We start from the raw sequence: 23,604 nt of genomic DNA, 5'->3' as shown, positions 1-23,604 counted from the left end.
TTTTCAAGAACATTCGTTACAAGCTTAACTTTAATTAGTCTACTAGACTACAGAAGTGCGTATGTGCTTAAAAGAAACTATGCTATTTTTTTTTTATTTTTTTTTTTTTTATTATTTTCTTCCCTTTCCTCATAACAAAATAAAATAAAATGAAATATGGATAAAAAAAAATGGGGAGAAAATAAATTAAGGAAAGAAAGAAAGAAAGAAAGAAATAATAAATAATAAAGAAAAATAAATAAATAAATAAAACAAATAAATAAGGAAAGAAAAAAAGAAAACTTAAAAAAAAAAAACATAACTGGGCAAGATCAATATCATGTGACTGTGTTTGTGCGCTTGAGAAGGGTGGGGGTGGCTGGCTGTCACGTTCATGCGCGGACACCTCACACTGCAGAAGATCTAGTAGCTCTGAGAATATCTAGTGAATGTACAGTGGACGTTTGTGCAAAAAAAAATGCTGCAGCTCCTCCAGACCAACAGAGGCTTCCCGTGTCTTGTGAAGTGACGGGGCTCCTCAGCAAGAAACGTTATCGTTTCTGCCGGGTGCAGTCGGGAGGCGATAACGTTTCTCTTCCTGCTTCAGCCAGCAGGAAAAGCCAACACTAGGATCAGCAGTGATTCATGGAGAGACCTTCGTCTGGTCAGCCAACGTTACTGCCAAGCAGGTGAAATATAGAGTGATATTGTGCATGTCTATTTAGAGCGAGCAAGCGCGAGCCCGACGCTGACTTTCGTTGACTTAACGGCCACAGGTGTCGCTGTTAACAACCAATTCTGAAAGTTACAAATAGTCCATTTAAGGTTTAGTCAATCCTCCAAAACGAATGTGTAAAGATCTGTTTTAGCCCAAGATTTGTTACATAGATGGAGTATATTGTGAAGACTGAAAAGGTGGGCTAACAGTAGTATCTGTAGTTATGCATCTGCAAACTTTTCCCCAGGAGGACATTTCAACTTATCAAACACAGGTGCAACAAATAATCATAATTATATTTAGGTGTGCCTGCAACAACAAGTATGTATTCTGGCTCACCTAAATTGAACAGAAATGTTAATTAATGTTATTAGTTACACCTGTGCTTTACATGCTATGATGACAGGTCAGGACAAAAAAGTCTTTTAGATAACTTTTTTACCAGTTTAGGGCTAATTTGAGGCATGTTATAGGCTAAAACTAGATGTCACACAAATTGAGGCAAGTGAAATAAAACACTTTGAATACAATTATTGGGGCGTACAATTATGAAAAACACGAAGCCACCATTAGGAGGGTCGAAATCATTTATATATATACGGTAAGGTCAACTAATTTGAGGCTACTGTACTGTTCGCTTTTAAGCAAAGACGGAAGCAGGAAGGAGATATATATCTTTCGCCTCAACATCGCTACTCTTTGGTAGCCGTTCATTCGACCAATCGGTATCGAGGTGGGCGTGGTCTGCGGCAAATGAAGAAGCAGCGAGCTGCGGCTGCTGGAGGAGAGAGAGCAGCAGAGAGAGAGAGAGACCGCACACATCCATCCATCATATACCTAACACCGTTTATCGGTAAGACCTCTTTTTATGCTTTATAACCTACAACTGGTTCAGCCACATAACCACTATCTGAATGTTTATTATAGGGATAACAAATCTCAGCTTTTGCAAGATAAAAAAAAAAAAGATTCTGAGTTTGTCCATAGAATTGTTGTTTATTAAGGTGTGTTGGTGTAATAAGGGGATTTTATGGTATAGTATAAAGGGATTATGATGCTGTAATCAACATGTGTAGGCTTTTTATAATAAGGGGGCGGGTGGAGACGCACATTGGATTATTTCTTCAAGCCTATATTGATTAAAACCGTGTCCACCACCACCCAGTGCTTTTTTAATATTTTCTCGGTGGTCTATTATTTGCATTGCTTGTTTTTGTTGTTGTTATTTTTTTTTTATCCCCCCACTGAAAACAAGAAGCTCAGGCATTGCAGTGTGGTTCTTGTCCTTGAAATATACAGGCAAAGGCGCAGTGAGTGAATGTGTGTGTGAATTAATGAGGCAGATTGTGGTAGCCTGGTCCTACCCTATATCCACACCCCATAAACACACACACACACACACACACACACACACACACACACCCCACTTGTTATTCCTTCATGCAGGTCTGTGTATGTTTGTGTGTGTGTTCATTGGTGAAAATATGAATATTCAGCTTGTTCAGTAATCTAAGAGAGAAACAAAATCTTGTAATATTCCAAACTAAAATATTATCCTTATTTATATATGTAAAAATGACATTGCACCTCTGGTTAAATAATAGGAATTTTATAGTGTGAGGGGGGAAAAAACATGGTCAATAATATCCTAAACAATTTAGCGTTCATTCTCTCAATCCACCTCTGATCTCTTTATCTCTTGCAACTAAGATAATGACCTCCTAAATCCTCATTTAGGCCCATAGTTCCAGCAGCTCCATATTCAGAAAAGCAGCATCCCTTTCACTCATAATCTCAATGTATTAATCCCATATGCATCTAAATCACTGCTTAATCTCTGCTGATCTAAAAGCCTACTGTTTCCTCCCTATGCCCTCCTATGGTGTTAGTGCTTTTGTGCCTGAGTTTGTGTGTGTGTGTGTGTGTGTGTGTGTGTGTGTGTCTGTCCTGCCTATTCCCACCGAGCGCTGCATTAATTGCATTTCAATAATTAAATGTCTTTCAAATCAGCCTAGCGAAACAAAATGAGGGACGAGAGAAGCAACTGACTGGGTCTGAACACTCTGCACACAGCGCGTGCACTGCCAAGCATAACCTTGTTTGTATGTGTGTGTGTGTGTGTGTGTGTGTGTGTGTGCAGGAGTGTGTTTTCTGTCAGTTACATATTCTGCTGTGAGAATAAGAGGAAATTTGCAATAAGTACTGACTACAGATGCATCATCTCAGGCTGGAATCAAACCTGTTATTTGCTGCAGTGTGAAATAATAAGAAAAAAAATACTCTTTCTTTGTCCTGAAAAACATTTATGCCCATGGTTACTGAATTTTGAATTTACTGGAAATGCAGTGAAATAAAAGGCTGGCAGTGATCAGCATGAAAAAAACTGCTTATTTGTCTTCCAGATATACACTGAAAAATAGCGTGACAGTTTAAATCATATATTACATTTGCCGTATATAATTAAAAACATAAGAAAAGTGGGTAAATTAAATTTCACTCATCACTTCTAAACAAGCTCACACACTGAGGCACACCACCTGCACATACAGTACACACTCAGGCAGCATCCTGCTGCAGCAAAGACACAAGGGATTAGTTTATACCTGGCCAGATAGGAGGATGAGAGCGGAGAGAGTACCGGAGAGAAAGAGGTCAGGAGTTATATCAGGGAGGGAGAGAGGAAATCAAACGAATGGAAGTGAATTGTTTATTTGAATGAAATTGTGAGCGGTTAATTTCTCAAATTAAATACAGAAAAAAACATTGGATGTATAAACAACATCAGAAAATATCCTCTAAGATATAGAGGATTTTATCTGATAAATTCAGCAAAGATACTGAGTCACCTTTTAACATCTGCAAATAATCAATTTGAAACCAGGGCTGCAAGAAACGATTATTTTCATTATGGATTATTCTGTCAATTGTTTTCTCGATTAGTCGTTTAAGATGTCAGAAAATGGTAAAAAAACGTCGATCAGTGTTTCCCAAAGCCCAAGATGACATCCTCAAATGTCTTGTTTTGTTAACAACTCAAAGATATTCAGTTTACTCTCACAGAGGAGTAAAGAAACCAGAAAATATTCACATTTAAGAAGCTGGAATCAGAGAATTTTAACACCTAAAATTACTGAAACCGTTTAATCAATTATCAAAATAGTTGGCAATTAATTTAATAGTTGACAACTAATCGGTTAGTCGTTGCAGCTCTAACAATATAAGCACAAAACAATATTATTTTTAGTTTTTTCTTTGCAAATGGTGGATATTTAATTTCTCAAAAAACTTCTCTACAAGTTTGTACAAATTCAAGTAAAATGTACTGCCATTTCACAGCAGCCATTTCAACCTTTTACAGTCTGTCCAGCTCACATAAACTCACACGCACACACACATGTGTGTGTACCCTGGAATCGATCTGTCGATTGATTGGTGGCGCTGAGGAGTGGGCTGAGTGTAGAAGAGAGGGAAGACGAGAGACCGAGCTCTGTGAAGAGGAGGACGGTGAAACGGTTGAAGTGAGTTGGTAATACCCGTATTTTCCCCCCCGCTCAAACTCTGCGGCTCAAATACCAAATCAATTTGAATTATTCCCCTAATTGTCTCGCTTGTCACCATCTCTCTCAATATCTTCTCAATGTTCACACCTGTTCAATAGCAAACCCCGAAGGGAGCAAAAATAATCAGTTTGTGAGCGATTCAAACACCCTTATTATCACCCTGATCTTTCATTCTCAGCCTCTTCACCTGGCTACCACTTCTTATTCAGCATCACCGTCCTCGTCTTCCTCTCATACCTCTTGTTACCCCTCCTCCCCCACCAAACACACACACCCATGCACACACACATCTCCCCCACAGGACTAGTTGATAGAGACCTTTCCTCTGCTCCGGTGTCTCCCCGGTCTTTAGTCCATTTGAAAAAGCCTCCAGTCTTTTCACTTTTACCACTGACCCCAAATAGAGGCCGATCCAATTACAGCTCAAACCTCCTTACCGCACTCCCACAGCGCCGTGGCTGCTAGTGTCTGTGTGTGACTGTGTGTGAGTGTGTTTTTCGGATATAGGAAAGAGAAAAGAGACACTGTTGAGTGTGTCTTGGCCGAGTCAGTCAACCATCTTGCCATGCTATGCAGGGGGTCGTTAGATATCAATGGCTCCGAGTCAGAGCTGCTATATCTGCGTGGAAGCTGCCTCTATGTGCACTTCCTGTCTCTGTCTGTCTGTCTTTATTTGTCATCTCTTTTGCTAAACAGGTCTTCCTTGTTTTTGTTGGTTTCTGTCTCTGCTCATCTTTTTTCTTCTCTCTCTCAGTCTATTAAACTGTCTTTATACCTCTTTATCTCTCTCTCTCTCTCTCTCTCTCTCTGTGTGTGTGTGTCTCCCTCTGGGTGTCTCTGTTAGCAGGGATTAATAAAGGGTTGTTAACCTCTGTTTGCCCTCTGTGGAGTGTACACTGAGCATCCTGGGACTTCAGGCAGGTTCCATAGCACGTTATGTCATTTTTTAACAAGGGGCTCAATGAGCTGAGGATGAGCTGTAGGTAGGTAAGCTGCAAGGGGAGAATTTGTTTGTTTTAATGGGTTGTTTCTGTAAGTTTAACAGGTGCTAATGAACTATTGCTAAGCACCAGTGTCGGTGCGATTGAAATCCAGACAGATAGGTGGGAATTGAAACAGTCCCTATAGACTATTGATACTAGGGCTGTCCTCAAACAAAGAAATTCTTAGTCGACTAACACTTATACAATTTTGTTGACTAATCGATTAGTTGATTTAATCAACAGATCTGTGAAACTTGGTTCGTCCACAAAGAATCACACAAAAGCACCCCTTTAAATCTTGTGTTTAGATGTACTCATTCGTTTTGTAGGAGCTATTAGTTGTTGTTTCACTAATCATAAGTATTGTTCTAGATGTTTACTTTTATTTAGATTAGATTTTTTATAGTGTTTTCTTTTGCTCGTTATTTGTTTAGGTTAACAATTTTCTTGTTTAGTATATTTAGTTTTTAGCGTAATTGTTATTTTTGTTTTCTTTTGTTTATGAACTGGATAAGACTGGGGATGTATAGGGATTATATAAATAGGTAGGCAGGTATAGGACCAGCGTGCACTTGGGCGGGCTTATGGTTTTTTACCAGAACAAGAGAGGCAGCGACATCCATGTTTTCTTTGTGCTTTGTTTGCTTTCCTTTTTGGATAAATAAATGAGGAGAAACACATATATTTTGCATGGACAATGGACTCTTTTGCCAGTGTAAACCACATGGTGCATCAGAGGCCCTTTGATTTAAGTTTGATTTTGCGGCAGCCGTAAGTGACGCTGTAATAAAAATGTTGTAGAATTTGAGTTATTCAGCTCTTGAATCAATTAAGGTTTCTCCCTCCCCACAAGTGTTGCCTTCTTCAATTACAGGATAAATAGTAATCTATAACACATTTCACGCTTGATTATAATTTCTTATGTGCATGAGGAAATTGAATTCATTGAATTGGTCTATTAAAAAATGACATGCTGTAAATGAGCAAACGCTGAAGTTGTTGGAGAGACAATTTCTACTTTATGAGATGATACTCAGTGTTTCTCTCAGATTTTATTTTGTCCAGTGTAATCTAATTTGTCTGGAATTTGCTGGTGAAATTTAACTAATCTGAAATAATGTTAGCTGTGATGTGAATTATTTACAAACAGTAGCTGGTATAGGTCAGTGGGCAACCTCCGGGTCTGAGAAGTGAAGCTAATGCTGAAGTGCCTTAAACTTGCATTCTTTCTAACAGCCAGCAGGGGGCGACTCCTCTGGTTGCAAAAAGAAGTCTGATTGTATAGAAGTCTATGAGAAAATGAGCCTACTTCTCACTTGATTTATTACCTCAGTAAACATTGTAAACATGAGTTTATGGTCTCAATCGCTAGTTTCAAGTCAAATCATCAAGTCAAGACATGATGTTCATTTTGTGGATAACTATTGTCAAGTGATTGCTTTTATTTAGCATCACCTTTTATTCCTTTAGTAGCACCTCCACCAATGCCAACGGGTGGACGCTGTTGACGCAGCTATAGTCCTTTTTCACAGAAGACATTTTGACATGTCACAGTAGAAGCCCAAGTGTAAATATAAAAATGAATCATGACTGATTTAGAGCCTTGTTAATGTAACACGCAAAAATTAAGCTTCACCCTTCACGGTTACACTGAAAATTGCAGTTTTAAAATGACAGTCACCTTGGGTCTACAGATAGATGGCCTAGTTTACTGTTGTTTTGATCTTCAGGCTTATTTGGTGATGAAACTGGTTTTACATTTTATTCTACGATTTAATTAAAAAAGTAATTCACTGAACTTTATTCGCTGACACATTACATTTTATATTTAAAATAATAAAAAAATAAATGAAATACCTGAGTGAATACGCTGGCAGTAATCGTAGCTTTGTAGGAGTGGTTGCTTTTGAAGATGTTAAACCTTAGAGGATTTAGTTAAATGATGAACATGCACAGTGTAATATATTGTAACCTCTGCAAAATTATGTTGAAGCGGCAGTTAACTTGGCACAGTGATGGATTTTTTTTATCAGAACCATTAATAAAAAACATAAATTCTGATCATTCTTCTGGATTTTTAGATTATAACATCACAAAAATGTTCCCTGTAATAAATTGTCTCATCATCCTTCCTGAGTTCATTGCTTGCTCCAGACAGGTAAATCACATTAGTGGGTAGTTTAGCAATGAAGCTGATTGTGGTGTGAATAGTTGGGCTCAAGCACTAACAAAACTGTAATACAGTTAAACTACAAACAAAGCTGACTCTTTTTTTTTTTTTTTAGCAAAGGTTGCCTCTAGATGAGTTACCAGCCACTCAGCCATTTAGCTGCTGTTGCCTGGTCGCTACAATAGGTGCAAATAGGGGCGAGAGCAGAACGGACAACTTGATTGATGAATTGTATCCACTTTATTGGGCACAGTAATGGAAGTCCCCAGCCGGCCACAGCAGTTTAGTGCTTCCTTTCTCCTAGACTGCGACGGAGTTAAAGGCTCTACCCACCAGTGGTGGGCTTTATTGCAGCCTCGCCGTGTAAATCTCCTGCTCCGCCTTGGGAGCCTCTACATCAGCAGGTGAGCAATAGGTGAGAGACGAGAGCCAGAGACATGAGCGATTTGAATTTAATGATGTAGGTTTAATCATTTTCAGTGTGAGTGTTCACGAGTCTTCTTGCATTTCACTCAGTTCAAGACCAGAACAATATGTAGAAAGCGGCCGCTGTGGTGCCTCCAAGGAAAACTCATGAATGATAATCAGACTCCATTATCTCTGTACTGCAAAGCCCTTTTATAAGTTATACATCTTCATGGTGAAATCGTGCCAGATTACTTTGCCATTTTATAACAGAGTGTCCATCGCAGAAATTCAAGGTTTTTTGGGGCCAGAGATAATCACAGACATCATTCTCTGCAGTTTATTCCCAGAGGGGTAGGCCTTCATGAAAATGGGATGTTAGCATTTTCACAGAATTCGTCAAAGCGCCTTTGAGCTTTGGCAGTTTGGAAGTGTACTTAGAGCCTATAAAGTGAACCAGGGTGCTGTGATTTGAGCTGGAGCAGAGAAGTGGGTTAAAGAGGGAGATACTGTTGGGGGACTTTTTTGCTGCAGCTCCGTTGTGATCGCTTCCAGAGGAAAGAAGAAGAAGAAGAAGACGAGCAGGAGCTTGCCTTGTTTTTGCAAAATTACCGAGTGCAGGCGGTGTCTGGGGAGTGAGTGTGTGTTTGTACCAGACGATGTCAGAGGGTGCACTGAGTGACAGAACTGGAGCTGGTGTGAAGAGTTGTTGCAAAGCGAGGGGTTAGACAGAAAATGCTGAGTAGCGTGTGAAAAAAGGAAAGATAGTTTATCTGCCTGTACGGAAGGAGGAAGATATCTTTAAAGGGTAAAAACTCTCTCTGTCAGCTTGGCAAAACGAAAAATGTCCATCACTTGCAGTTGCCTTGGTAACCTTGTGGAAATGTGTACTTCAAAGTGTGTGTGTGTGTGTGTGTGTGTGTGTGTACCTGTGAATGTGATGAGGATGTCCATGTTTAATAAATTCCGCCTGGCCTTCGAAGCGTGACGTCTCAAGGTGTTGGGTTTAAATGGCAGTAAGGATTAACGTACGCGCTGTGGATTTGGGTGACGTCACGTTTTAATTGTGGAAAATGTCAGCTGCCGATCTATTCTGTTTGAGAATTAGGATTACACAGAGAGATTAGAGGCTGCTTTTAAAGGCCAGTGAGTTTAATTGCACGGAATTAATCAAGTTGTCAGGATTAAACTCTTGCAACTTAAACCATGAGAGATTTTCTGACATATTCGGTTCTTTTAGTCACGAGAGAACATTTTACAGCCCGGTGTTGGGTTTCCCCCCACTTACCTGGGAGGCATGCTGGGAACCCCACCGGAGCCAAAGTTGGGCTCATAGTCATCAATGGGATCCTCTTGCAGACGACGTGCCACGACTCAAAAGGTCAGAATGGTGTCACCGTTACAAGTAATAGCCAGCCAACCACCCATAGTGTTAACACTCAGACACACACATGTGCACACACACTGACGCTCCACACTACTTCCCCCTGGCTTAGCTGCATGGCTGGGTCTTTCCTTTCCGAAAGCAGGGCCGTCTGTCTCAGAAAAGTTCAGCTCCCACAGCTCAGAAGGTCAGGAACATTACCTCCATTTACATCTCTGCCAGCCGCCCCCTCCTTTCCCTCAGCCTCTCGTACTCTCTCTGGATCTCTCGCGTCTTCAGTGACGCACGACATGTGAGAACAGGTGAACACACGTGAGTCACTAACAGTTTATTAACTGCAGGTTCGTGCCTTTCCGGTGTCATTTTTCTGATAAAATCTATTTAAAGTTGAGCATCATTAATGCAACAAGGCTGTTTAATGCATTAATGCAACAAGGCTTTAAGCACAACTTCTGAGCCTGCCACATTGATGGACCGTCCTGCTATGGAATGACTCATATCTAACTTAATATATGATCAAATGAAATATCCTACAGACATCGTATTTCTATCAAAGGACTTAATTCAATTTGTCCTACTCTAATTCCGTTTTCTGAACACAATGAATAGACACATTGAACAATTATGCTGGTGTTACTCTTTATATTGTTGTTACTGTCAACAAATCCCATGAAAAGAACCAAAACTAATGAACGCATAAGTCCATCTGTCAGTAGTTTCTGACTTCCCCATGCTGTCTCTCTAGCTCTCAGCCCAAAGCCCATTTCATTCAACTGAAGCTGTAAAATTATAAAAACAAGCTCACAAATGTGATGTTGTTGTTGTTTTAAAAGATAATCATTTCTTAAACTAGCTGGGCACTGTAGTTTTTAGCAAACATTACTCAAACAGGCTCAAATAGTGGATTTTCTGGGGACTATTTTCAGAAGCGGATTAATACACATTTGGTGCTCTAGTGCAGTCATTCCCAAAGACTCGGGGCCCACGGGTGGGTTGCAGGAGATTGCAGGTCGCCAAATATGCTGAATTTCTTTTATTTAACATTTATAACTGCAGGTTTGGGCCACATGACGGAGCCTGAATGTCCATACTGTTCTGATAATTGTAGTCTACTTATAACATTGAATCTAATATGAAAGACTAGCGTACATTCAGTTGGTTTTACTGATGAGAGGGAAAAAAAACGAGAGCCTGTTAACTCCACCTAAATGCTTTTATTTGGTCTCATTTATAAAGTATTTTCTGTGTGCATGTTTTCAAGTAACACATGCATAAAATTAAGTTGTGATTTATCCAACTTTGAAACGTTTTCAAGGTAATATATGGTGATACAGAAATGGCAGTAAAAAATGGTCAGGAACGTTCATTTACGCACAAATTCGCTCTCCTCACAGTTTATAGATGAGGCCTATTGTGAATTTGATCGTCATGGTTTGTCATTTTTAAAAAGTAGGGCCCCAGAAAAAAAAGTTTTAGGGAAACACTGCACTAGTGATTATTTCTTATTAGATTTTTGACAATAAGATAAGAGGAAGATAACCATCCTTATCCTTTTAAATATGACCAATGCCACCATATTGTATTTAAACATTACGCTGCAAAACAAAAACCAAAAAATGTTAAAGCTTTTGGCGACATGAACGACAAAGTGCCGCCTGACTACATTCCATGTGAAGAAACTCTTCAAACTGAAATGGATTTCCTTTTGCTGAATCAAGCGGATGCAAATCCAGCTGGCAGTTTGGTCAGTGTGCCATGCTTGTCAAAAGCAGTTTGTCAGAATACTTATAGATGGAAAGCAAACAAGATGAGATGTTGACTGTCAGTTTAGAAGGACATAAAGTGGAAATGGCATGCGGCGATGAGTGTTTTGGAAGAGAAGCTTCAAATCTTGTGACCTAGATGCAGTTCATTGTAAAAATGTAGGCTGGCCGGCCATTCAATCAGGAGATATTGCTTTGAGGACAAGGCTGTAGCAACAGTCTATATTTGTGATATTATTAATAAATCACATGAAAACACCAAAACCAATGATGATGACACTCAATCCCAAGACCCTAGTGATAGTCATGAAAGGGAGAGAAAGAAGGGACGACAAGCAGCTAAGGGCCGCGGGTCGGATTCGAAGCCTTGGTACATGGGGTGCCCGCTCTACCAGGTGAGCTACCGAGGCTCAAAAAAAAGGATAATTAATTCAGTTAAAAGAAAAAAAAGCTGAGCACTACAGATTTAGCAAACATCACTCAAACAGGTAAAAATAGTGCATTTGTAGGGAACTATTTTCAGCCGCATGTAGGCTGCTGTAGTGAGTATTTACGACAGAACAGCGGTTTAGTGGGATCGAGTCAAAAGAAACTACAGTGCCCATGTTCCCAACAGTGTGGCTCTTTGATGTGTTTTTAATAGTTTTTGGACAACAATGAAGGTCTATGGCACATAGAAATAAGCTTTTAGTGTCACAATACTGGAATTTCTAACTTTGATATAATACCTCGAAAAATATTGATATTCGATACAACTTACTTTCGATACTGCGGGGGAACATTGACATAACATTGAGGGCATAGAATTTTAGACTTTTATTAAAAGATAAATAGCGGTGTGTTTGTCAACTCGCTGTCGGAGAGAAGAGGGAGCAGAAAGTGTAGCTGTTACCCGTGTATCGATACTGTGGAAAATGAGTATTGGAACCGTTTCAAATATTCAGTATCAATATTTTGATATTTTTGACAATACTATAAGCTTTGGCTAAATAGACACAGAATACCAGGATCAATTCACTGTTGGTTTTGGTCTTTTTTATGAAATTAGTCGACAATAAGAACAATATAGACTATCACCAGACACATTTTGAATTCAATTTGACATTAATGTGTCCCCCAGTTGGACAGGCTTTATTTTGAAGGGAACACTGTTTGCCACATGCCGTAGCACAGCAGAGGAAAGGACAGCACACAACATGACGGGGCACTAAATCTCTCGCTGCTGCCCATTGTTGTTGTTGTCGACACTCAGGTACATTCTGACCACAGTCACCTGCCGGCCGACCCACACATACAGCAGCAGCCAGCAGATTCCAGCCAACTGAATCCTTTATACGAACTGTATAATGACAACAGAAAAGCAGCAGAGAGACAAACAACAAAACAAATGTCCATGTGTTTATTTCATACTTTATTGCCATATCTCGATATATCTCTCTTTTTATGCTATATGTCATCGACTCTGTCTTGTTTTGTTTGGGCAGCGGAAAAAACAATGTTGCCTGGCAACAACAGCACCAGAGAGATGGCGCAGTGTGTGTACATTTTAAAAGGTATAAAGGGAGGGTTAAAGAGGCTGTAAAGGTAGGAAAGTAGAGAGATGAGAGAGAGGAGGAGGTTGCTGGAGATGGATAACATACGGACGAGAGGGAGATGAAAAAGAAGGCGAGAAGTGTGGAAGGATGGAGGATGGGGGGGAGGTAAAGGCCGCTTCCTAATCAGTCATTCTGTACAGACAGTCAGAAACTCATCCATTCACATTCAAAGGCTCACACACACACACACACACACACACAGAGAGAGAGAGAGCGAGGCAGATTTCTGAAGGAAAGAAGCTGATTTAACTCAAGATGATAAGAATGGCCATAAAATATGTATGAGCTCATTTAGCAGATGTGCTCTGAACAGCAATACTGACTGCAGTGAGCAGTACAGCTGTATGGTTACCGCCGCCGCACATTCTTGTTGTTTATATACTATCTCGTTCTCTCTCCATCTCCTTCTGGTTATTATTTCTGTAACTGTGAACAACTGCGTTTAACTCTTCATATGTCTGCTTTTACCCTTTTCTTCCTTCTGTCCTTGTATTCTTCCTTCGTCCTATCTCCTCCCTGACCCCCTGCCCTTTCATCTAAATTCATTTTAATCCCTAACTGTTTTCTTTTTTTCTGTTTAATCTCTCTCTGCCTCACTCTTTTAAGCAGTTTTCCAGTATTTAACAGTGTCTGTCTGAGAGTCCTCTTTGCATTTATAAGTTCACCTCTGCTAACAATTGAAAATTGTGTACAGGCAATTTTTTTATGAAGGCATTCCTCTTTTATTTTCACAGTTTTTAAATTGGCAGACTGTTTGACTGACAGACGTTTTTCCTGTCTCTCTCCTCTGCTCTCTTTTCGACATCCCACGTCCCCGCTCTCTCTACTTTCATCTGTGTCCCCCTCCCTTCCAAAATCCTCTTGTCCTTCATCTCTTTTTCAACCCCTTACGCAATAATCTTCTCTACCTGTGTCTCTCTCTCCGCCTCCCTCCTCTCTCTACTTTTCACTCTGTCCCTCCCCAAATCATTTTCTCTCTTTCATCTTGTCCCCTCCATCCTCATCTGTTTTCCTTCCTTCCACACCTTTTTGGCTGCCCATCCCCCCATCCATCTCTCCAATCACTCAACCCCTATCCCTTAACCCCCCCTTTTCTCCCTCTTTGCCTCATTCACTCCCCATACTCTCTTTTTTTCCCCTTCTTCTCTATCTCCATCTCTCCCTCTCTCCATCATCACATCTTTTTCTTTCCATCCATCCCTCTTCCCTCAGCTGTCTGTGGTCCGTGCTGCGATGTTGATCCTGGACGTTTTCTCACCGCTCCTCCTCCTCCTCTCCATCCTGTTGCCGCGCTACGGTTGCTGGGCGGCGGACATTCCGGAGGACACAACATCAGAGTTCTCGGTCAGACTGTACCACCAGCTGCAGGCGGCGGGGGATCAGGATAACATCATCTTCTCCCCGCTGAGTGTGGCTGTGGCCCTTGGCATGGTGGAGCTGGGAGCCAGGGGGCCGTCACTGGAGGAGATAAGACAGGCTGTAGGATTCAGCCACCTGCTGCCAGGTGAGAGACATGTTCATAAACACAGGTGACCCACAGCAGGGCCTAAAGGTCATAATATCTGCCCCCAACTTTAAGGAAATACAACATTAAATCACTAGAGTACCCTCTTAATATAATATAATTAAATGGATTAATCTTTGCCACAATCCTCATACAACATACACACAAACATGCACGTGTTGCATCCCAGCCAAGTTCAGAAATTTGCCAATTGGCTGATAGACTTCAGTGGCAAACGGCAATGTCACAATTTAGATGGTTTCCTTTACTGCGTTTAGTATGACAGCATGTTCATTCACTATATATGAGTATTTATTTCCTAATTCCACATTCAATTTGGTTAGTAATGTATACGTTCAAGCAATCAAAAGCCAGTTATCATTTCCATCTTAAATGGTGTAATATTCTTTTTTGTTTCATGATGCCTGTTACCATTTTCCAAGGTAAATAGATTGGTTATGTATTCAAAACTTTATACAGTGGTTTATATTACCATGAGATCCCTTCACCCTGAAAACAGAAAGCTGAATGATACAAGATTTTATAAAATGTGAATAAATACACAAGTAAAACTAAATAAAATGATTCAATTCCTACCGTGACAGAACTACTGCAAGTTTAAATGGTTTAAATGTTCATAATATGTGTAAGGCTGCAACTAACGATTATTTTAATTATTGATTAATCTGTTATTTTATTGATTATAATTATTTTCTCGATTAATTGATAACTTGTTTGGTCTAGAAAATGTCAGAAAATGGTGAAAAATGTTGATCAGTGGTCCCCAAAGCCCAAGATGACCTCCTCAAATTATTTGTTTTGTCTACAACTCAAAGATATTCAGTTTACTGTCATAGAGGAGTAAAGAAACCAGAAAATATTCACTTTTTTTAACTTTTTTTCTTAAAAAAATTACTCAAACCAATTAATTGATTATTAAAATAGTTGCCGATTAATTTAATAGTTGACAAGTAGTCGGTTAATCGTTAGAGCTTTAAATATGTGCCTATATTGGAACATTAAATTTGAGCAGCAAGAAATATAAGATGTGCATCAAGTATTTATTTAAAATTATTTATTATTTGTATTTCATATGCATATAATTAGAATGTTTTTCTATTGCTATACCATTGTTTAACAAAAATATAGTATGGATCTTTTCCTCTATATATACACCTACAGTATGAATGTGTGTGTCTCCCTCTGTTCTCCAGGCGTGGAGTTCTCTTTGCTCCAGAACCTGACGGCGGCGCTGTCGGACGATGATACTCACTACGTGATCCGATTCGCCAACAGCCTTTTCCTGCAGGAAGGCGTCACCTTTAACCCTGAGTTCCTGCACCTGATGAGGAAGTACTTCCGGGCTGACGTGGAAACGGTAGACTTCAGCGAATCGGCAGCCGTGGCCGACCAGATCAACAGCTGGGTGGAGAATCATACTGAGAGTGAGTTGGAGAGGACTGTAAATTTGAAGTGACATGGAGTTACATCATTGTTTGTTTGATCCCATCATTTAGTACAAAATCAAAATTTAGTGAATACATTTCCATCCCTCAGTTGCACAAATCTCCATCCTTACAGAATACTTGCGTGCCACTTCAAAAGCTGCATCACAGCAGGCGTTGTCCTTAGGCTAATGAAAAATAGATCCTAACACTCTGCACAAATCACTTCCCCCCCCAGGTAAGATCCGCGAGCTGCTATCAGCCGAGGACTTCAGCAGCGTGACCCGCCTGATCCTGGTGAACGCCGTCTACTTCAGAGGCTCCTGGAAAAACCAGTTCAGACCAGAGAACACCAGAACCTTCTCCTTCAGCAGAGACGACGGCTCTGAAGTCCAGACGCTCATGATGTACCAACAGGGAGACTTCTACTATGGTAGGGATGAGCCGTGTGTGTCTGTGCGTCTTTAGAATTGCACTTGTGGCTCTTTTTCTGGATGCCTTGAATTTCAGCTCACATTTCCTGAGGTTATTTAAGATGTTAATCTTAGATCTGAAATATTCATATTTGGACTGTTATTCCCAGGAAAGGCTCCTCTTTTCTGCTCAGTGAGCTCTGCTCAGCTAAAATAGTCTTCACTAGCACAAACTCCTCTGGTGGGTCTGTTTGATTTAGTCATGTATTTTGAAGGCTATTTTGTTAATGTCATACAATATTAGCGGCACTGTGACAGTCTCTAGTACTACATTAGGTTTTGCTAAATCTACTGTGACAGTAGGTAGAACAAACAAAGCTGTCTTTCCACTCATTTTGTATTCATTTTTACACCTGTGTTCTGGGGGATGTTTTATTAATATCTGCTTTTAATTAGATAATAGGGCATCATATTTTGTCCGTTGTCATGCTGATTTTTAATCCTTTGGAGTAATTATAGAGTAGTAAAGTCACTGAATTTCCAAATCTCTCTGAAAAGACGTTTTGCTTCTCTCCAATTTAATATTTCACCGTTAAATTTTTACAAGCAGCATGCACGCTGCGACACACATTTTTAGTTTCAAGAGGTCAAACAACTGAAACAATAAAATACTGTATTATTTTATATAATGCTGCAACTAACTAAAAAATTGTTTAGTCTACAAAAAAAGCTTCATATTTGAAAAGCTGGAAAATTAGCAATTGTGGCGCAATAAATTATTTAATTGATTATTTGATCTGTAGAAGAATAGAATAGAAAATACTTTGTCTACTTTTTGCGTACAAAAGGCAGAAATTTGTCTTTGGTTTGTGTGTATGTGCAAAAACTGTTATAAAAATGGTATATTAAAACACACCATATCTCATATGGTCTTAAAGTTCCTGTTGAAGTTTTCTACCTTGGTCTTGAGACCACTTTTTAAAGGTCTCGGTCTCGGAATCGGCCGCATTTTTACTCGGTCTAAGACAATGAGGACTCAAGATTTTATTTCAAGAACGGTAGAGACCACGACTGCAGGGTTATCACTAAATTGCCAGTGCTTTGTCTTATTTATTTCTTAACATCAAAACTGTAATTGCTCATAGAAAACAAAAGAAAATTCACCTCTGCAATGTCTTTTGATTATTTTATCAAGACATTCTTCATGGTACACTTACACATATAATAATAATAAGAATAATAATCATCATCATTTAATTTATATAGCACTTTTCAAGCATAAGCATAGATTAAAATTAAAAATCAGAAACCCATGCAAACATTTGCTTGAATTACAAAAATGGCATACAAGAAAATGACAGCACATATATCAAGCAGCACTGAGCCATAACTTAAACAGATGGAGGTGCAAGCGCAGAATAAAATAAATAGTTCATATAGGTTAGTAAGATACGGATAAGAGAAATCAGCTCATATAAAGCAGGTGAAATTTAATATATTGTAATAAAAGAGGTGAATGAAGAGGAATCTTCTTTTTTTTCTGTCAGTGTTTTAATGGGAATGTGGATCTTTCGGATCAATTTGAGGAGTGCATGTTGCGCATTTTATCGTGAGAGTGTCATGCAGTGTGGGACTCGCACTGGGCCGCTCTTGGTCTCGCCCTGCCTTGGTCTTGGTCATGACTTGGTCTCGGTTTAGGCGGTTTTGACTACTAACACTGTCTTCTACACTTTTAAGGCTATTTTATCAAAATCATAATCTGTCTGCTTTGAGTTGGGAGCTCTACTATACGCGTTAGATATTATTGGTGTATCTGGTGCCAGGCAGCACTGTGATGTGTAAGACTGTTTGTACTGGAGTCCTGCAGGTTGGCTTAATGCTGTTACATCTGAATGATTCCAGTCTGTCTTTTCCGCATCTAGTCATTTTTTTTGTTTGACGTACTGCCAAAGACGGTTACATCAGATTCTTACTGCACTGCTACTAAAGTTGGCACGTTTGAGTTATTTTGGTGCAGTCTGTATGTGTGTAGTGAGATTGCACACTTGCATACACCTACGTTTACAGGGTGCACACATACTCATCCTCACACACTCAGGATCAAGGAGATCTGCGTGTGTGTGTGTGTGCGATGAGCATGGTGTGTGGATGTGTGTGCTGCAGAACAGGGACAGGTCCTTGGAGAGAAGTCTGCGTTTGCATTCTCATTTTGAAGCACAATCATGTTGGTTGAGTAAAATGTTTTTTGGGCAGCCACACCCCGCTCTCTGCTGCAACGTTGCCTCACTCTGCATCAGCAGCCGCTACACAGAACGCTACATGTAAGTTAATGAAGGATGAGAAGTCTTTTTGTTGTAATTTTCCCTTTAAAGCAGCTTCAAAAAGAACAAATAATGTGCCAAGATTAAGTCTGGCAGTGTTAATTGCTCTATAATCTCCATCGCACACTGCAAATACCTAAAGTAAGTGAGATAATCTTATATTTAGATTTAAAATCTAGTTGGACTTGTTTTGGGTATAAAAGGATTATCTCATCCTGACTAAGAAACACTGTCTCACTTAATTCAAGCAAATGTTTGTTTGACTTGTCTTGATTATTTTTTTTATCCATGGGTTTTGTTTAATTAGATACAAGGGACAAATCTGTTAAAGATCCACCTCAACGCTATGAAGATACCCCTTTCTCAGCTTCTGTAGCGTATCTGTAAGATCTTATAGATGTTTGTGTGTGTAATCACGTGCATTTGTTTCTGAATGTGTGTGGGCGGGTTTATTTGTATTTTTATGTGCGTGTATATACATGCAAGGATGTGTTTTTTTCCTAGATTGGTTTACTGGGTTTTCTTTCCCTCCTGTCAAGTGCAGCCTTGTGTAAAAAGGGCATTGCACTAAAAATACACACAGCTGCTGAACTACATACAGTATGTGTGTAATACATTTTCACACCAAGTGTAACTAAAGCCTTTAAAGTGAAGTGTCAGTGGTTTTTAATTAGTGCATCGGGGGAAACGACCACACACACTGCGATCAATACAGTGGATTGATGTGCTTTAACATGCTTACATCTGTCAATGCTCCTACTCAGCGAAGTTCACAATCCCATTACAGGAGACACCAACACGTGTGTGTGTGTGTGTGTATGTGTGTGTGTGTGTGGTGTGTTTCAATGCTTGCATGTGTTTCCTCCCCACCAGGTGAGTTCAGCGACGGCTCACAGGAAGCCGGCGGTGTGTACCAGGTGTTGGAGATGCCCTACGAGGGGGAGGACATGTCCATGATGATCGTTCTGCCTCGGCAGGAGGTGCCACTGGCTTCCCTGGAGCCCATCATCAAAGCCCAGCTGCTGGAGGAGTGGGCGAACAATGTCAAACGGCAGAAGGTGGAGGTCTACCTACCCAGGTGAGAGATGACATACACAAACACACAAACACTGTACAATATTGGATATTTGTGACACCATTGTGCTGCAGAAGTTTTGTGTATCCAATTTACCTCAACATACCTTGGTTAGACGCGATATCGAGATCCCGCCCACACACCTGCCCGAGCCAATCACGAGCTGAGCATTAACTACATTTATGATCAAAATGACGTGACTGTTATGGAAAGTTAAAGTTAAATCTCCTGTGCAGGTTCAAAGTGGAGCAGAAGATCGACCTGAGGAGCACTCTGCAGGAACTAGGAATAAAGAACATCTTCACCAACGATGCTGATCTCTCCGCCATGACAGGTAAGCAGTAAGCAGACCCTCATTCTTGCTGTACTTGCTGTCATATCCTTTTTTCCCCAATTCATTTTAGCTGAATGTCACAATTACCCATGATTGGATGGTCATTCAGATCACCTGTTGAGCAGGGTGTGGGGACTGACTCCTAATTAACAATTGAGAGCAGCTTGGTGCATTTCCCCTCTCGGCCAATCAGGGTGTGACGACGCCCTTTCTCCTGGGCATTCAGATCTTTCCTGGATGTAATGCAGACCTCATTTTAGCAGATTCAGCCAGAAACTTTGGTCTTTAGGCCCTTTTGAGACTTTTTTGCCATCTTAACTGAACTGATGATTTTGATCTGGTGATTTTGGGCATTATGAAACTAGCTGTAGTGAATATTAAAGAACTCCTTCCCACTAGGTGACCTTAGTGCTATTTGTGCAAGAGTTTGTGCTAACACTGACCTAAACACCTGCTTTATTTTGTTATTTTGTTTATTGGTTTATTTTCATTGAAACCCTCTTTATACTCATTTCCTTTTCGAAGTGGCATTTTATTATAATGAGGCATTTTTTCATTGTGAAGTTACTTGTAAAATTTCTCCAAGTAAATATTTCTGTATTCTGTAGTTGTGAACTAGTTCTCAGGCTTCTTCCCGATCAACTGAAATCCGGGGGATCCGTACCGCCACCACACACAGTGCAAAACACTGAAATAATAAGTGGCACATACACATAAGTTATTATATAAAACACATAGATATGGACACAAACGGTAAGAGAAATAAACTCCTGGAAGGGTTCAGCACGAGAAGTTGATTCAATATTTCTGCGTCTTGGCTGCAGCGAAGTTGCCTCCGGGTACTTTCTCAGGTAACCAAGGTAACTGGCACCGAGTGGGCAGGTCAGAGCTGTCACATCATCGGGTTAAAAATAGATCCAGAGAGAGAGAGACAGATATATACATAGGAGGGCAGAGTAAATATTTTATCTAAAGCAAAAATATAAGTTAAAATAATGATTAAGATAAAAGTTCACTATACAAGTAGCTTCACGTGCTCTAGCCTTATAGAGAACATCTGGATCTAACCGAAATACATCTCAATAAACAGACTTCATGGTGAACAGCTTGTTCTTACTGGTCAGGTGGGGCCAGTATTATATTGTGAAACACAATCTGCAGTGTACTGGACTCCAGCACATCTTGTTCTACCTCAACATGTACCCAGAGGAGATGGTCTATTACTGTAGATCAGATAGGGTATTTTAAAATGCTTTTAATCAACTCATAAGGATTTTCTGTCTGAGCAGACAGCACTTTATTTCAAATGGGCATAGACAGTGTCATTCTCAAATTAGACTCGCCATCACACCATCTTCACATCTCACACTGACTGATCTAACGACAAAGTGATGATTTGTGTGCTTTTGTGTGCCTGTGTATCAGATGGTAAGGACCTGTATATCGGGAAGGCCGTGCAGAAAGCGTACCTGGATGTGACTGAGGAGGGGGCAGAGGGAGCCGTTGGGTCAGGTACACTTCATCTTTTATTCTTCATCATAATCTCCCTGATCAGTAACATAAATAAATTATTATATACTATATTAAATGAGTTAATGATTACCAAATTATTTGTAAAACATCTATAAACATTACATAGACAGATGGACCTGAAACCAATTATTAAGCTCTGACAAAGTACTAACTATTTATCTAAATAATGTTTATAATTATTAACCATTTAACAAGGTATTATAATCATCAGTTGCAATTTTATAATAGCATCCAAATAATGTTTATAGACGGCTTACAAAACAATTATTTTCCATTAACAACGTGTAAATATCTGGTCTATCTATCTATGTAATGTTTATACTTTAGATGCTTTACAAACGATTATCTTAAAGGTTTACAAATCATTTCGTAATCATTAACAAATACTTAATATATTATATGACATTTTATAATGTGTGCAATAATAAGCTGTTAAAATAACATAAATTATAGCATTAATAATAATTAGTTAACATTAATTATCATTTCATTGTTTGTTAACAGTAAAATAACTATTAACTGAAGTTTAATTAACAATCAATCTACCATTTAATAATTATGTGTTTTATTACCCGTTTTCTTTGTATGGATGGGTCTCTACGGCAACATCAGGTTCACTAAACACTGCCCCCATCTGTCAGAACATAACTAGTGTTTGTTTCTCTCTCTCTCTCAGGAATGATCGCCCTGACCAGGACTCTGGTGCTGTACCCGCAGGTCATGGCCGATCACCCGTTCTTCTTCGTCATTAGAAACCGGAAGACAGGTATGTGTGTCTCCGTACATGTATAAATGCCTCTAATATATACAGTATGTGTGTTTTAACCTGACTTTCTATCTGATCCTTCCTTCCCCAGGGTCCATCCTCTTCATGGGCAGGGTCATGACCCCTGAAGTCATCGAGCCCAACGACCACGACTTTGACTCCATGTAACCGTGGCGTCTCAATCTCAAACCCTGACGTCATAAGCGCTACCTATCGCCATCTTCAGCTGTGTTTTATACTCTTAAAAAAAAAAGAAAATACAAACTGAATATTATACGATATATTATATATTGAAATATGACATACGACATATAATGTGACTGTGTTTTGATACTGGAAGCTTTAAAACTCCTGGATACAGACATGCAGAAAGAGGAAGTTGTACATATTCTCTGGTACAGGATGGTTTGTATATGAGAAAGAAGAACACATGATATGTAATCCACGCACAACCCCTTTAAGTTCAGCAGCTTCGCGCTCACTCGCGCCCACACAAACGACGCACAAAAACAGTTTCTCTCTACTTCTTCTAAAAAATATTTACCCTTTCTTACTCCAGATACACTGTAAGTTTCACACTTTAATTCTATCCCTGTACATTTGACATTGTGTTCTATATATACATATATATACTCAGTATTTATTGCAGAATAAACATGTGCGAACATTTTGTCCCTATACGATGAATCTTAGTAATATATCTGTTCCAGACAGTATTCTAGTCATTTTTTACAGTGTAGGCACATGGCTAAACTGCTGATGAACTAATATGCCTTATCACATCTGAGTGGTTGATCAAGCCCCAGCTGGGCATCTCACAGGTGAGCAGAGGGGACTGCGTAACTAAGGCGGGTTGCTATAGAGACGGACTGGAGCATGCAGGCGCACTGAAAAAGATCTGCTGCACCGTTTTGGATGTACATACAGGGAGAAACAGTAACACCAGCTGTATTCAGTCTTTTACTCAATAAAAACATGAATGTGTTCCCATTTAAAAAAAACTGTGTCCGGTTGTTTTTATGTGGTTAAAGGCATTTTTTTTAATGTAAGCTGTATTTTCAAGGACAGTGCAGCTTATAGGGGTCATCCACAGCATTTTAGATATTAATCTGACTGATAACAACGAATACATCTTTCAAGTTAAATGATTTGGTGAGATTGAAAAACATGCAATGCATCAGGAGTTTATGAAACCTGTTGATATATTCGGTGCCTGAATATATAATTGACTTTATGTAATGCCCTAACGTTGGCTGTTCAACCGTAACTCAGCTTCCCAGGGCAGACAATGTCCTGCCAAGGCATCTTGGAGTCGTTTCAGGCCTGTGGCATCACCTAGCTACCACACACACACACACACACACACACACACACACACACACACACAAGGAAACAGATCATATCGCTAGGCCAGGCAAGGATATACTGTGACCAAGGACGAATGAGACCTGCATGTTGATTCTCATAAATGTCACTTCATAAGGAAAACTGTATATAAGAAAATGAGAGCTAATATGTTCATAAGAATAAGAACGTTTATTTTAAAGGAACAGTGTGTAACATTTAGGGGTATATATAGGCAGAAATGGAATATATTATTAATAAGTATGTTTTCTTTAGTGTATAATCACCTGAAAATAAGAATCGTTGTGTTTT

At 39.6% G+C, this 23,604-nt stretch overlaps 1 protein-coding gene and 1 long non-coding RNA gene across 3 annotated transcripts; one reads left to right on the top strand and one right to left on the bottom strand.

Moving 5' to 3' along the window:
• Positions 1–432: 432 nt before the first annotated feature.
• serpini1 (serpin peptidase inhibitor, clade I (neuroserpin), member 1) lies at positions 433–22,476 on the top strand. Of its 2 annotated transcripts, none has more exons than XM_074641687.1 (10): positions 433–668; positions 1,348–1,550; positions 13,770–14,061; positions 15,276–15,506; positions 15,745–15,939; positions 19,114–19,318; positions 19,552–19,649; positions 21,075–21,161; positions 21,859–21,948; positions 22,040–22,476. In XM_074641687.1, the coding sequence occupies exons 3-10, from the start codon at positions 13,791–13,793 to the stop codon at positions 22,114–22,116; spliced, it is 1,254 nt and encodes a 417-aa protein (XP_074497788.1). In that variant the 5' UTR covers positions 433–668; positions 1,348–1,550; positions 13,770–13,790; the 3' UTR covers positions 22,117–22,476. The 2 variants fall into 2 exon arrangements, with proteins under 2 accessions (XP_074497788.1, XP_074497787.1); XM_074641686.1 differs by having other exon boundaries at positions 1,343–1,550.
• On the bottom strand, positions 15,122–19,248 carry LOC141771421 (uncharacterized). The gene is made up of 2 exons (XR_012594715.1): positions 19,111–19,248; positions 15,122–15,483 (listed from the first exon to the last, which is right to left on the bottom strand). It is a non-coding gene; the product is annotated as an uncharacterized LOC141771421 (long non-coding RNA).
• Positions 22,477–23,604: the final 1,128 nt, after the last annotated feature.

Source organism: Sebastes fasciatus, chromosome 7 (assembly GCF_043250625.1).
Source record: "Sebastes fasciatus isolate fSebFas1 chromosome 7, fSebFas1.pri, whole genome shotgun sequence".
In the NCBI taxonomy this organism is placed as follows: Eukaryota; Metazoa; Chordata; class Actinopteri; order Perciformes; family Sebastidae; genus Sebastes; species Sebastes fasciatus.
The sequence above is the reverse complement of the archived record's forward strand: the minus strand, read 5'-3'. Positions and strand labels throughout refer to the sequence as shown.

Coding starts and splice junctions, on each gene's coding strand:
- serpini1 (XM_074641687.1), top strand. CDS start 13,791: ATGTTGATCCTGGACGTTTTCTCACCGCTCCTCCTCCTCCTCTCCATC. Junction 15,940..19,113: donor ACAGGGAGACTTCTACTATG/GTAGGGATGAGC, acceptor CCTCCCCACCAG/GTGAGTTCAGCGACGGCTCA. Junction 19,650..21,074: donor TGATCTCTCCGCCATGACAG/GTAAGCAGTAAG, acceptor CCTGTGTATCAG/ATGGTAAGGACCTGTATATC.